The sequence below is a fragment of the Thamnophis sirtalis genome, unplaced genomic scaffold (genome assembly GCF_051295495.1).
Source record: "Thamnophis sirtalis isolate CommonGarterSnake01/CBP01778 unplaced genomic scaffold, rThaSir2_p1.2 scaffold_10, whole genome shotgun sequence".
NCBI lineage: Eukaryota > Metazoa > Chordata > Lepidosauria > Squamata > Natricidae > Thamnophis > Thamnophis sirtalis.
Genome location: NW_028261390.1, coordinates 55,456,224 through 55,471,158, shown reverse-complemented (window position 1 = coordinate 55,471,158; position 14,935 = coordinate 55,456,224). Strand labels below are relative to the sequence as shown.

The window sequence follows — 14,935 nt, the reverse complement described above, 5'->3', positions numbered from 1 at the left end:
ACCTCTGCTTTATATTCTCCCCTTACAGTTTCATATTTGTCCATATTCCATATATTTTAACCTTTAATTATCTTTTCATTATCATAGTCAATCAGTTAGCAACTCAGTTTTATTATCATGTATAGGAGTAAACCACATATCTCAGCTTTATATTTTCCCATGCAGCAATTTCTAATTGTCTGATTTTCCACCAGTAAGTCTTTCGTCCCACCTCTCTATTCCTGTCTTCTCCCTTTTCTTTGTTTTGACATGTTAAAATTGACCATTTCTGCCCTCTTGTGGTGGGCTGAATTGTTTGCAAGTTGCAGTTAAAGAAATTCAGATGAAAGAAAAGTTAACAATGCTGTATTATTTTGAAAAGCAGCATGTATTTGTAAAATATAGAATGGGAAATAGCATTAGCAAAAACTCTCTTTGAAATTAACTGGATTTTCTGGGTCAAAAGAAAAAGAACAACGCATACTATATATATTTTTGTAAACTATAAGAAAAATGTCACAGTCACAAGCTTAAACGTTTTGTGTATTTCAGAATCTGAATTCATAGTTGCATCAGTGTAAGTAAACTAAATTAATCAAATTTCAGTTTATCATATGCATAACTATTTCTTAACATTTAGAGTAAAGCTATTACAGAAAACTAACCTATGTATATGTAAATATTTCCATACATATTACTATGGGACTTCAGTTGTGTTTGGTTTGCTTCTCTTTTAAATATGGGAAAGATGGACATTATGAAATTTTGTTCTGACTTGAAATGTGAGTAACAATTCCTAGTTCTGCAATTAATAAATAATATGGGTAGAAGTAGTCCTCAACTTACAACAGTTTGTTTAGTAATTGTTCGAAGTTACAACAGCGCTGAAACAAAAGAGTCTCATGACTGTTTTTCACATTTATGACCATTGCAGCATCCCCATGGTCATATGATCAAAATTCAGATGCTTGGCAACTGGCTTATACACTATATTACCAAAAGTATTCGCTCACCTGCCTTTACCCGCATATGAACTTACAGTATTTAACCTGTGATTATGTCTTCCCGACTGAATTGCTGTTAGTATTTTTTCCCCCCTTTGGATTCATTGTTGAGTCACTGACACTGCATTAGTGCCCATAATGTGGCTAGATATTTCCTTAGTCTACTCCATGCTTCATTCATTTTTATTATCCTATAGATGCATATCAGTTATAACGTGACTTCTACAAATTAATGACTTTTTTCATTATTCTTTGTGCTAATTATAGTTAGTCTGGATTTTATCAGACTGATTTTCATTTATCTGTCTTGTATTAATATGAGTACTGGGTAGAGAATTTGTAACAACATCCAATAGACATCAGTCAGCAGAGATCTGGAGCATGTGGCATGTCCATGTGGGAATGCATGGGACAAGCATTCCCACATGGACCTTCTGACAAGTAAACTTAACGGGGAAGCCAGATTCACTTAAAAACCGTGTTACTTAACAACAATGATTCACTCAATAAATGTGGCAAGAAAAGTCATAAAATGAGTAAAACTCACTTAACAAGTTTCTCACTTAACATAAATTCTGGGCTCAACTGTGGTTGTAATTTAAGGATCACCTGTATTTAGTCTGGTAAAATGGCTAGTAGAAAAAGAAAATATTTAAAAAATATTGATCCACACTTACAGAATGAAGTAATGGTCCCAACGCAAGGCTACTATCAACACATCTTCCAATCACCACAATATCTGCTCCTTGATCAAGAGCTCTGCTGATTGGTGTTGCGCTGAAGAAGAAACAGTCAAGACTTAGAGTTAGAATAACTTTTTTGTCATTTTAAAAGTACACTAATCGGCATACATTAAAATGAAATTCCGCTGTATACAACTCTCAAAGGTCACCACCTCCAATATACACTATATAAACATGACAAAATAAATAAATAAAAAATTATGATTATACCCACATACCAGTGGTGGGTTTCAAAAATTGTTCGAGCCTACTCTGTGGGTGTGGCCTCCTTTGTCGGAATGGCTTGCCGCCCATGTGACTGGATATGAACATGCTGATGACACTTGTCAGAACCACCTTAAATTACCTCACACACAGCACTGGCATGCATAAGAATATGATGTAAACTTGTTTTTTAAAAGGCATCTCTGGTTTGCGTTAAAACAACTTCAACACACGCAATGTTCTGATTGTACCACAAACGCAGTAGTCATCCTTACCTTTCACAGAGGCACTGAGTTTTATAAATATGAGCATGATAGTGTAGAATAATCATATTCAAGGACCAGTAGTGGGTTTCAAAAATTTTTGGAACCTCTTCTGTAGGTGTGGTCTGCTTTCCGGGTCCACTGGTGGAACCTCTTCTAACTGGTTCGGTAGATTTGACGAACCGGTTCTACCGAATAGGTGCGAACTGGTAGGAACCCACCTCTGCCACATACCCTCATATATTATATGAACAGAGAAACAACACAGTCTAGTTCAGATACATGTACATGGCAAGAAAAATTAATCTTGCAAGTTTACCAGATGGATGGCATAGGGAACAAAGCTGTTATAGAATCTGGTAGTGTTATAGAATCTGCTAGAAATACTTCAAAACCTCCTCCCAGAGGGGAACAACAGAAACAGGTCGTAAAGTAGGTATGTGGGGTCTCTAACAATGCTTCGAGCTCTAAGCACATAGTGCTTATAAGCAGTATCCTGAATACTGCTTATAGGAATATAGGAAGTGAGTTTCCTATAATCTTCTCAATTGTCTTTACTGTCTCTCTGTATGGACTTTCTATCTGAGGCACTGCCACCACCAAGCCAAACCATGATGCACTTCAGTTCCAAACGCTCTCAATCATGCCTCTGTAAAAAATGGTCAGGACAGAAGGAGAAAGACGTGCTCTTCTCATCCGATGCAGGAAATGCAGATGCTGGTTTGCATGCTTCACTAAGGATGATGTGTGGAGAGACCAACTCAGATTGCCATATTAAAATCTTAGATAGAATGACAGATTCTAGCTGCCAAAAATAAAATAAAAAAATACTGCAGTTTCTAATTGCTGTAATGAGAACATTGGCAAAACAAATACAGCAAAGGATTCCTCTCCACAAGAGAGCTTTGCAAATGCAAAAGCTTTCCCTGCCTGGCGCTCTTCATTTACAAGGTAAAATATTCAGTCATTCAGCCAGGACAGGACAAAAAAGGAGTAATCATGAGCCATGTGCATGCTTCATCTCAGGAAAAAAAGTCTTATTTTTAAAGTTCAAGTATCAAATGGATGGAAGAACAGAAGAAAGCAAGCCAAACCAACCAATACAGATACCTCTTTGCAATTAATGGCACTAGGGATTGTGACAAAACTTCCTAAGACTGTGAATAGACCATGCAGACACTAGAATTAAATAATCAGCCTAATCATCATAGCATCTTTGTATTTCAAGCCAATCTTGGACAGCACCAACAGGACTAAATATCTAAAGTGAGTATCTTAAATGCTTCAGAAAGAGTGACTTTATAGATGATAATAATCAAAGCAAGCTGTATTAAAAAATATTTAATAAGCATCTCTAGTTTTCTCAAAATGTCTATCACAGTCTATATTTCTTCTTTTCAGCTTGATTATTATAGCATTACTACTTAGCGTCTGTGCAAAATTTGTAGTGGATGTATCATAATTGCTTGCTCTTTACATTGGAGATTGCATGCATTCCATTAAGTAATACCTTACAAATTAAAACAATATGGAATATATTTTTAGCTGGCTGAAAAATTGTGCAATAATTTTCTTTCTTTCTTCTCCCACATGTGGGAACCAAAGACATAACAATGAATCTGAAAACAACAACTAGAGCAGGGGACTGCAACCTTAAACACTTAAAGAGCCATTGGGATCTGTTTCCCACAGAAAACAAACACCGGGAGCCACAAAACCTGGGTGGGCATGGCCAACTCAACATCACTCACTCCCACTCAGTCACATGACTCCCTTCCCAGCCATGCCTACCCAGGTTTTATGGCTCTCTCTGTTTTCTTTTCTGTGGGAAACAGGTATCTCTCCCTCTGTGTGTGTGTCTCTGTGTCTCTCCTTCTCCCCCCTCCCTCCCTCCCTCTCTGTGTCTCTGTCTGTCTGTGTCCCTCTCTCTCTCTCTCTTTCTATCTCGTGTGTGTGTGGGTGTGTGTGTCTATGTGTTCCATCTTGAACCATTTCCAAAAACAGGCGAGGGTTGGGGCTGTTTTTTATTATGTTGTTCTTTCTTCTTCTTTGGGTGCTTTTTAGCATATTATTTAAATCAAGCGTCATTTCAAGTTCCCAGCTAAAGGAAGCTCTTTTATCCCTCCTGCTGTGGCTCCCTGTCACCTGAACCCACCACTGGCTGGCCCCACCCCCTTGCCCCCCTCCCAGTCACTCCTCACCTAGCCTGAGAAGGTAAGGGCGATGGCAGGCGATGGAAACTTGCTCCATATTTCAGAGCAGGAGCGAAGCACCCCTGTACTTACCATATCTCACAGGTTGTCAGATCCCTAAAAGTGAAGCTGCCATTCAATTGGGAGGAGTGGGGCCCTGGAGGCAATTTACTGGCAGTACCTGTGACAACTGATATTTTACAACTGGCTTCCTGGCGGGGGAATATTTATGATGGCTGTGTGGGATGTCTAATGGAAGATAGCCATGGGAATGTATGTTTATTTGGCTCTCAGGCCAGTTGATAAAGGAAACATTTTCACACTTGTGTATTGGCTAGAATCTGCATTCTGACAAAGAGGAGGGGTCACTATTACTTTAATTCTACTTGCATTGCCTAAAGGGATTTAGATGTTGCTTTGCCTGTAATGGCTTCCATTCTTCTTAATTAAAGGTTCCTTTTGAAATTATCCGTTTCAAGAGTCTTCACTTTCTTAAGTTAGGAGAGGAGCCCTTACACAGGTGTTTCTTCCAGCTCTTGTTGATGCTGTACACACCTTGGTCACTTGGGGAGATGTATGACTTCCTCTCCGCCTTGAGATACTGACCCAGCCTGGCTGCGGTTAACCTGCTGCTGTTACCACCTCCATAACCTGCCCACTGCTCTCACAATGCCTTGCGCAGCACAATTAAATTTAGTGCGCTTCACAATGGGGAGTCCAATCCTGGAGTCTATTATGACGCAGAGCATTGGCCACAGCTGGGCCAGTGTCTCGGGGCAAACAAGTCACGCATCTCCCCGAGTGACTAAGGTGTGTGCAGCACCAACATGTCCTAGTGAGTTTGAGGGGAGGGTGAGGGGCGGAGCCAGTTGTAATTTCAGCCGACATAGAACCACAACAGGGGGAAGAAAGAGCAACATGCGGCTCCAGATACCCGAACTAGAGATTACAAACAGCTAGGGAAGAAAGTTAAAGAATTAGGAGCACAAGTGGTCTTTTCATCTATACTTCCAACAAAAGGCCAACATACAATGAGGGAGCAAATGATTTAAAAAAAGAACCACTGGCTTAAAAACTGGTATTGTCAACAGAACTTCAGCTTCCTAGACCATGGTCTGGATTACCAAGATTAGGGCTGTCAAACTCCTGGCCCATGGGCTGGATGTGTCACATGCTGGCCACGCCCATGCCTGGTTTAGAGAAGGGGAAAAATGTCCCAATATGTCATGTGATGCCACCGTGATGACGTGAGTTTGACATGCCTGACCTAGATGAGGGGTTACTGGCAAGGGATGGACTGTACCTCACAAGAACTGGAAACAATATAATCAGAACACAACTGGCTCATCTTATCAAAACGGCTTTAAACTAAAATTGCGGAGGGACAATCTTCACAACCTACAGAGCCTAATTCAAAGTAAAAACCATTAGATAACCAATCACATAAGGAGGAAGGAAGCAAAGAGAAAAAAAGAAATAAAAAAAGAAAAACATAATGAAATAGTGATGGAAAGGATGTAAAATCCCAGTTACAAAGTAGGAGATATAAGAAACATACTCAAGACCAATAAAGGACTCAAATGCCTATATGTTATTGCTCAAAGCTTAGGGAACAAATGGTGAATTTGAAGCACTAGTACATGAAGATAGATATGATACAGTTGCCATTACTAAAACTTGGTGAGATGAAACTTAAGACTGGAATATATGATGGAAGGATACCAAAGAAACACACCTAACAAAAGAGGACATGGAGTTGCATTATATATAAAAGATATCTACATCTCTACAGAAATACAGAAAACCAGGGGAAAAATAATAAAAATAATAATAAAAAACATATGTGAATATCTAGAAACAAAGTTATAACTAAAAGCCAGCATGGATTTGTTAAAAACAGATCATGCCAAACCAATCTCATTTCATTCTTTGACAAAGTAAATAAATTAGTAGGCCAGCGAAATGCTGTGGAAATACCATATTTTTCAGGGTATGATACGCACCAAAGTATAAGACGCACCCAGGTTTTGAAGAGGATTTTTTTTAAAAAAGTAGGTAGGTAGATAGAGGGATAGAGAGGGAGAGAAAGAGAGAGAAATACAGTAGGTAGGTAGGGGGAGAGAGAAAGTAGTTAGGTAGGTAGATAAAGGGATAGAGAGAGAGAGAGAAATAGAGAGAGAGAAATACAGTAGGTAGGTAGGGAGAGTGTGTGTGTAGATAGGTAGAGGGATAGAGAGAGAGGTAGAGAGAGAGAAATACAGTAGATAGGTAGAGAGAGTAGATAGGTTGGTAGGTAGAGGGATAGAGAGAGAGAGAAATAGAAATACAGTAGATAGGTAGGGGAGAGAGAGAGAATGAGAGTAGGTAGGTAGGTATATAGGTAGATAGAGGGAGAGAGAGAGAGAAATACAGTAGGGAGAGAATGAATAGGTAGGTAAATGTTTCCAGGTGTATTTGTCCATGTGCTGGAGAAGGAAATCGCTGACAACCTGTAGCACCTAAAACTTTGTTTCTGCTGGCACAGCACTTGACCAATGTAATTCTCATCAATCCTTCTAAACAGCTTTCTGAAAGGAAAAAAAGTTTTTGCACTCTGCATACCTTCGCAAAAACAGGCCCATTTTTTTCAGAAAAAAGAGGCATGAATAGCCTTGGGGGGGCTTGCAGAGTGCTCCTTCGGGGGTGGAGGGGCCCAAAAATGAGCAAAAGAATGACCCATTTTTCACGAAAACGGGTTGTTTTTTGTCAAAAAAATTGCATGCATAGCCTTATGGAGGCTTATAGAGTGCTGCTGGGTGCTGGGGGGGGGGCAAAAAAGGCCTGGTTTTTTGCTCATTTCTGCCTTCCCCAGCCCCCAGGAGCTCTCTGAAAGCTTCCATAAGGCTATGCATGGCCATTTTGGTGAAGGGGTGGGGCTTCGGGAGGCAAAAAAAATGCTGTATTCTGTGTATAAGACGCACCCAGATTTTCAGCCTCTTTTTAGAGGAAAAAAGGTGCGTCTTATACTCTGAAAAATGCGGTAGTATATTTAGACTTCAGCAAGGTATTTGACAAAGTAGATCACAACCAACACTTTGGTAAACTAGAAAAATGTGGGATAGACTGCATCACCACCAGATGGATTTGAAACTGCCTGACAAACTAAAGTAAGTCTTCCTTGTTTTGTACTATATCTACATGGAGAGAAGTAAGCAGTGGGATACCACAAGGTTCCATCTTAGGCCAAGTACTCTTCAATATCTTCATAAATGATTTAGATGAGGGAACAAAAGGGGAGCTTATCAAGTTTGCAGATGACACTAAGCTGGCAGGAATAGTCAACATTCCAGAAGACAATCTCAAGATCCAAAAAGATCTTGACAAACTTGAATAATAGGACAAACTGGAGAAAACCAAGATTTTACACCTGGGCAGGAAAAAACAAAGGTACCAGTACAGATTGGGTGAAACCTGGCTCAAAAACAGTAACTGTGAGAGGGATCTTGGAGTCCTAGTGAATGATCACTGATATATGAGTCAGTAATGTGTGGCGGCAGCCAAAAAAGCTAATACAATCCTGGGTTGTATAAACAGAGACATAGAATCAACATCACATGAAGTATTCGTTTATAAAACCCTAATAAGACCACACCTGGAATACTGCATCCAGTTTTGGTCACCATATTACAAAAAAGATGTTGAGACTCTGGAAAAGTGCAAAGAAGAGCAACTAAGATGATTAAAGGCCTGCAGATTAAAACATACGAAGAACAGTTGCAGGGTTTGAATTTGGCTAGTGTAGAGAAAAGAAGGACTAGAGAGACATGATAGCAGTATTCCAGTATTTGAGAGGCTGCCACAAAGAGGAGAGGGACGATTTATTTCCCAAAGCACCAGAGAGCAGGACAAGAAGCAGTGAATGAAAACTAATCAAGGAGAGAAGCAACCTGGAATTAAGGAGAAACTTCCTAACAGTGATGACAAGTAAAACAGCTTGTCATCAGATGATGTGGGTGCTTTATCAGTGGAGGTTTTTAACAAGAGACTGGACAGTCACTTGTCTGAAATGGTATTGGATCACCTGCTTGAGAAGGAGGCTGGACTAGAAGACCGCCAAGGTTCTTTCCAGCTCTAGTCTGATTCTGAAATGAGTACACACTATACACATGTGCCAAATGTCGCAAGCAGAGCCTGCTCTGTGGGCATGCACGCCGTCGCCAGCTACTCTTCTGGTTTCTGGCATGTACCTCCGTGGACCACAGAGCACCAGAAAATGGCATGAAAACCCCCAAAACTGGCCTGAAAATGACCCAAAAAATGACACGTCGGCTAGCTGGTCTGGTTCGGGCACTCAGTGCTGAAAAGGTTCGCCATCACTGCACTATACAGTGCCTTCTGAGATAACATTTTACAAAATAAATATTTAAATATCTTACCCTAAATATACATTCATGCTCTGAACATTTTCTGGAAATAGTTTCCCATTCTCCTGTTTTATGATGGTGTTTCTTATATTGTTTAACTGTAAAATAAAACAAAATAAACCTGTGATTTTGTTATGAAAATATTATTTATATACTGTCCTGACATGTACAGCATATTAAAACATTAATAAAATTAATACAAACAACTTCCTCAGTCACAAAACGCTGATCAACATCATTTTACATTTTTAGAAAAGCATTCAATATTTAAGAAACTACAGAAACTACATAAGTTTGTTTCTTTGTAATTATTTATCTAGCACATATTTAGAAAAAACAACACTTGTCTGTTGGTGCTGCTAAAGTTGGTGCTGCTAACCTGTAATCTGAGTAATCTTTTTCAACCGTGGTAACAAACGAAGGTTAAGATATAGAAAGAGTTATTGAGAACTATCGGTTTATCTGAATTTAACTCCATATTAGTCAAGTGAGTAGGATACAAACCTACTGCTATTTGAACTTGCATGCAGAATTGTTGATATTGATAAATACATCAATTCATCTGCAGCACATATACAATTTATATCCGGATAAATTGTTGAAATTAAATGGAGTCATGTGAGATTGTTTGAGCCCTTTTAAACCTGTAACTTATGTTCTTCTTATCAAAGATGGTAGATGAAAAGTTAGACACAAAATAGCATAGTGGTGTTGCAGATGGTATTTGGAAAGAACAAAGATTTCACCTAAATGCGTTGAGGATTTTGGCTGCAAGCTCTGAGAGATCAAAGATGCTTCTGTTTCTTGAGTCCACAACTGAATAAAGTTCATTGCAAGAAAAAGCTAAGTTGCAGGGATATGCAGTCTTACTAGTAAACTTCACCTAAGTACTCTATGGTACTTTATCAATTATAATCCCTTTTTTAATAATAGATTTATCATTTTAAAAAATTAAACAGATTTAGGACCATACTGTTTATTAAGTATGTGTACGGTGCAAAATTATATATGGATACCATGTGATACATTTCAATGTCTATGGTAACTGGTAGCAAGTTGGGGAATAAGAGTTAAATGAAAATACCACGATTTTGATCAGGATTCAATCATATAGCAATTAAAACTGTTTTTTATTGTAAAATTAGTAAAATTACTAATTTTAAACAATCATAATTTTACAAAATATTGAAATACCTCTCCCATCAAATCATCACCAGTAATAACAGCTATCTTCAAGTCAACATTAGCATTTCTGGCAACTTGGTGAAGAGCAGCAGCACACCCAAGTGGATTCATTCCACCAGCATTACTGATAACACGAACACCTAAACAAAATTAAAGCTTCATAACAGTGGGCACATACCTAAGACATATACCCAAACCCTAATTTAAGAGACTAATGAGAACTGATATTTGTTAAAACCAAATACCGATTCCTTTTTAACAATAAATAATGAATAACGTCCCTTCTGACAAGATCTGATTCATCAGATAACGTCTTTGTATTCAGTATTTTTTTATCTATAGCAATATTTATAAAATTAAACCTACATCTAGTAAATCAAAGGTTTACTATCATTTAATTTCTCATTAAGTTGCTCAGACTGTTATGAGACCAAATTACTATAAATTATTTTAACGGCTTATTCTATTTAGACTTTAAAATGTCACATATATCTTACGATTGCTCTCAGATTTTTTGTTTATAAACTGAAAGAAAATTTTAGAAATAATTGTAAGGACTGAGAGTTTTTGTCATGCTGCCAGGAGGTGAGATTCACATAGGACTGATCATAGGTTTTGGTTCTGCCTGTCTTTAACAATTTAGCAGAAATTCTGGGTCAGCTTGAACCTGCAGACTAAGTGATCACAAAGGCCAAGGATTGTGACTTGACATTTGAAAAAGCAACAAAAGGTATTACTATTTCAACAGCTGTAACTTAATAGACAATGAACCAAGACTCCAAATAATTACATGTAATATTTTAGAACTGTAAACTGGAAGAAAATAATTGTGACTTCTTAATTAATATAAACAACTATTATAAACATCAATATGAAATTATGACAAAAAATATGCCCAACATACCTTTCCTGCGTATGTCCTTTATATAAGGAGCCATTGCAACTGACACAAAATCAGGAATGTATCCCAAATCCTAAAAAAAAGCCACCCAAATAAACTGAAGCATTTTACCAGACAATATATTATTTTCTGTTGTTCATTACAGTGCCACAAAACCCAGTTGAAACAACTATAAAGTTTCCATTTTTTTCCAAAATAAAATCCATTTTTTAAAAAAGAAAAGCCGTACTGTATTTCACACAAGATTGTTCTTCAATTGACAGCTGAAATTAAACCTTTAATTAAACAATACCAATGTCCTGCAGATTTTATATAAAAAAGATTTTACAAATAAAACATATGCCAGCAGAACAAATTCACTTTCCTTACAAGCAGTCCATTTCAAACATCCTTGGTTGAGGGACGTTATAGGACATGTATAAGAAAGCAGAATGGAATAAGAGAATTGTTTATTTTGCAAACTTATGTCCATTCCTGCACCTGCACAATATAGCAAAATCCATTTTTCATAGGCAGAAAATCCAATAGAATTAAATTGTATTCATTTTTACAGACATATGCATGTCTAAAGCCTTTTAAAAATCAATATTCTTTCAAAATCTCTCCTTCTAAAGTATCAATGCAATCTTCCCAAATTATTTAGGGGAGTACTTTCTAAAGCCACTTCCTCTTTAGTGACCTACTGCTTCTTACAATGCTACCATCACTGCTATGAAAATGTAAAAAGCCTGGATTTATTACTGCTATTGTAAGACATGGATGACTCTAATAAGTGCTGCAAGTCATTGATAGGGAAACAGCTGAAATTAAACTAGGAAGATATACCAAATCATCAGCAAATATCTTGTTCTATTTCTAGATATTTCCTTTTTGCAATGAAAACTACAATTCAGCTCCAAAAAAAGCATTCCCAAACTCTAAACTTTTTGTGGCTGGCACTTCTGAATAAAAACCAAAGGCTTTTGCTAGCCAATTGTTTTTGAACAATGAAATTATTTGAAGTTGAAGATTTGGTTTCCGACATGTTTTCTGTAATAAAAATACTTCAAAATAATTCCCTTGAAATTATTTAAGTGGCTCTGGTTATGTTAGAGTTCAGTCTTACTCTTCTTTCTTAAGCAAATTTTCCAGTTGGCATAGATTTTTGCATTTTGTCTCTACAAGAAATATTTCTGAATTGTTCAGCTGTAGGAAAAAATTAAGCAAATGCTGTCCTTAAGAAATGAAAAAACTAAAAAAGCTATTAATACAAATTATAATGCAATTAGAGCTGCAGAGAAAGTGCATTTTAGGGTGAAGTAATTAAGTTGCAGGAACACTGTTCAGATAAGTGATCTATTTCTTTCAAATTTTACTGTTCTAGCATTTCAAAAATTCTAGATAAGTTAAAAGTTATGTTATACAACTCTTACAGCTTTAACAGTTCGTAGATATAGAATGGATTCTTTTCTAGGTTTTATTTTCCCAAAATTGCAAAAATATACTTACTGGAGATTTGGCTTTGGCCCTAGCTAGTAAAGACATTGTAATTTCAGAAAGATAATCAAAAATCAGGAAATCCAGCTTTCCCCCGTAGAGCAGCTGAGGAACTAATAAAAGAAAATCAAGAGAAAAAGATTACAAACGGCGAGATGTTGCCTTTCATTAAGCAAACAATTATTAAGACTGTGTTGAAAATTGACTTTAACATGGACAAAGATCTAGACAATACCCTTATACATGATGAAAAAAATTACTATAATCCTTAATAAATTTAATTCACAATAAATTCCAAAAGTTGTTCATGCCTGTTACATAATTTTAAAAATGTAATTCAAAAAACAAGATAAATGTGCATATACTCCTTCCCATATGAGAGGATTAATTTTTAAAACTCAATGCCAAATCTCATTGAATTTATGAAGTGATAAAATATTTCTCAAATATCCATGAAGCTTTTTATTAAGATACAGATTACTAGTTTTGTCTCAAGTTTACTTGACCTTGCAAATATTATTAGTAAACCAGATGGAGTTTCACCTTAGCTATGAAATGTGTTTTTAGCTCCAATCCACTTCTTTGGGTAGAAGTCCCACTGTTTAAAGTCATTTTTTAAAACTTGGCAACTTTAAGATGTTTGAACTTTAACTCCCAGAATCCCCTTTCTGATAGTTGAAGTCCACACATCTTAAAAGTTGCCAAGTTTCTTGCTTATGAAAATATATTTTCAGTTAAGATTTTGTCCATGCTAACTTGAGAAATTACTCTTATGAATTTTGCCTTCATTCTTATGATTATGAAATTATATTGTGCATGTTATGCCCTGACTTGCTTACTGTATATCCCCTTCCAATATAACTGCAGTCTCCTGTTTCCTAAATCCATCAGAATGTTGTGTAATGGGGATAAAGAAGGAGCTCTCAGCCTTGCTTCTAGTTTATTCATGGTGTCCCTTGTTTGACATCATCCCTCCTGGGTTCAATTTTTTTTTTAACCTCATTTTGTTAAATGTGAATATTCACTCTTTCAGAGGTTTAAGAATTATACAGTATAAGGCAAATGATTAATCTTTCAACAACTCTTCCAAACTGCTCCCAAAAAATAAAAGTTTATTTTCAGATCACGCATGTGAAAAAAGTTAGAAAGTTCCGGGCAATGGGAAGATTTGTGTTTTGACTTCTCCAGTTCAAGACTCCAATTCTCCAAGACTCAGGTGCGAGTCATTTTAAGAGCGGCATAATGAAGTAAATGGACGTTTTGGGAGAGAGATCTGTTGGAAGGCCCGCGGTGGAAATGCGCAATGTGCAGAATACAGACGGGCTTCCGTTGGGATATTTGTAGCACCGTGAAGTTGGGCAAATTGTTAATGACACAAATAGAGATGGCTATAAGTCAGAACACAAATACGTCGAGAGGACGTAAGCGAAAGGTCTTACGACGCATGCGTGTAGCGTGTACTCGTAAGTCAGTTCATTGAGGAGCGCTGGCGAGTTCTCTTCCCGACATAGGAACGTGAGGGTGGAGCGGCGAGTGTTTTCTGTTCGAATCATATTTAGTTTGCGGAGATCTCGCCATGTAAGCGGCCCTAGGAGCTGCCTGTCGACGGGCGTAAAAAAAAAAAAGGGCCTGTGCTTTGCGGCCGAGCCTCCCTCTAGCGCGGCTTCCTCGGAAATACCTGCGGCCGCAGTGTCGCCCCAGAAGCCTGAGGCGCAGCCGATCCGCACCGAGCGCGGCTCAGAAGTGCCTGGTTCGCTGCTGCAACGTCGGCTGCAGGTACAGCTGTTTCCTGTCCACAGCCAGGAGACGGCGGTGGCCCGAAGACCCACGAACGCGCGACGGTACATGGTTGTCTCCTCATTAGGCGCGGCCTGGGCGGGCTTTTCCGCGGGAAGTTTTGTGGAAAAGGCCCGCTTGCGGCCGATGTCAGTCACGACACATATTCTCTCCTGATCTTTTTGCCACTGGGTGATTTACTGTTTTTTTCCAGGCAGAACATCGGCAATGGCCCCTACTTGTCTTGAGAGACGAGAAGTTGGAAATCAGATACTGAAAGGGTTGCCTAGAACAGTGTTTCTCAACCTTGGCTACTTGAAGATGTCTGGACTTCAACTCCCAGAATTCCCCAGCCAGCGAATGCTGGCTGGGGAATTCTGGGAGTTGAAGTCCAGACATCTTCAAGTAGCCAAGGTTGAGAAACACTGGCCTAGAAACACTGGGACCGAGTTTGCGGGGAGCCGGAAGAATCACATTTCCTGAATGTGGGAGAGAAAATGTTAACTTGGAGGGGTCCTTGGTGCTCTCTGAGCTTGGTTGTTTTCTTGTAGACATTTCATTACCAGACTAGGTTAATACCAGTACACCAAGGTCTTCTCGTTTCATTCCTGAGCTACAAATATTCTTTATTGATAACATTAAACTTGAAAAAATAAGACACACACATACCATTAAAGGGGCTTGTATTTTGTGGGAAGCCCCCCACCTAGAAGAATGAAATAGTTTGAGGAATATTTTAAAAAGCAGAATATTATATTTCCCTAAATGAGAAATGGAGCCACATGTTTTTTTAGAGGCAGGAAGCAGAC

General features: G+C 38.1%; 1 protein-coding gene across 2 annotated transcripts in view; it reads right to left on the bottom strand.

Moving 5' to 3' along the window:
- Positions 1 to 14,197, bottom strand: part of LOC106556998 (uncharacterized) — a 79,501-nt gene extending 65,304 nt beyond the window's left edge. The window contains exons 1-6 of one of the 2 annotated variants that reach the window (XM_087724644.1): positions 14,029 to 14,197; positions 12,363 to 12,463; positions 10,878 to 10,947; positions 9,983 to 10,113; positions 8,801 to 8,886; positions 1,661 to 1,760 (exon numbers count right to left, since the gene is read on the bottom strand). In XM_087724644.1, coding sequence (XP_087580770.1) covers positions 1,661 to 1,760; positions 8,801 to 8,886; positions 9,983 to 10,113; positions 10,878 to 10,947; positions 12,363 to 12,463; positions 14,029 to 14,197 — 657 coding nt within the window. Of the gene's footprint in view, positions 1 to 1,660; positions 1,761 to 8,800; positions 8,887 to 9,982; positions 10,114 to 10,877; positions 10,948 to 12,362; positions 12,464 to 13,189; positions 13,327 to 14,028 lie in introns of those variants that run through there. The other variant, XM_087724645.1, reaches the window with a different exon arrangement.
- Positions 14,198 to 14,935: the final 738 nt, after the last annotated feature.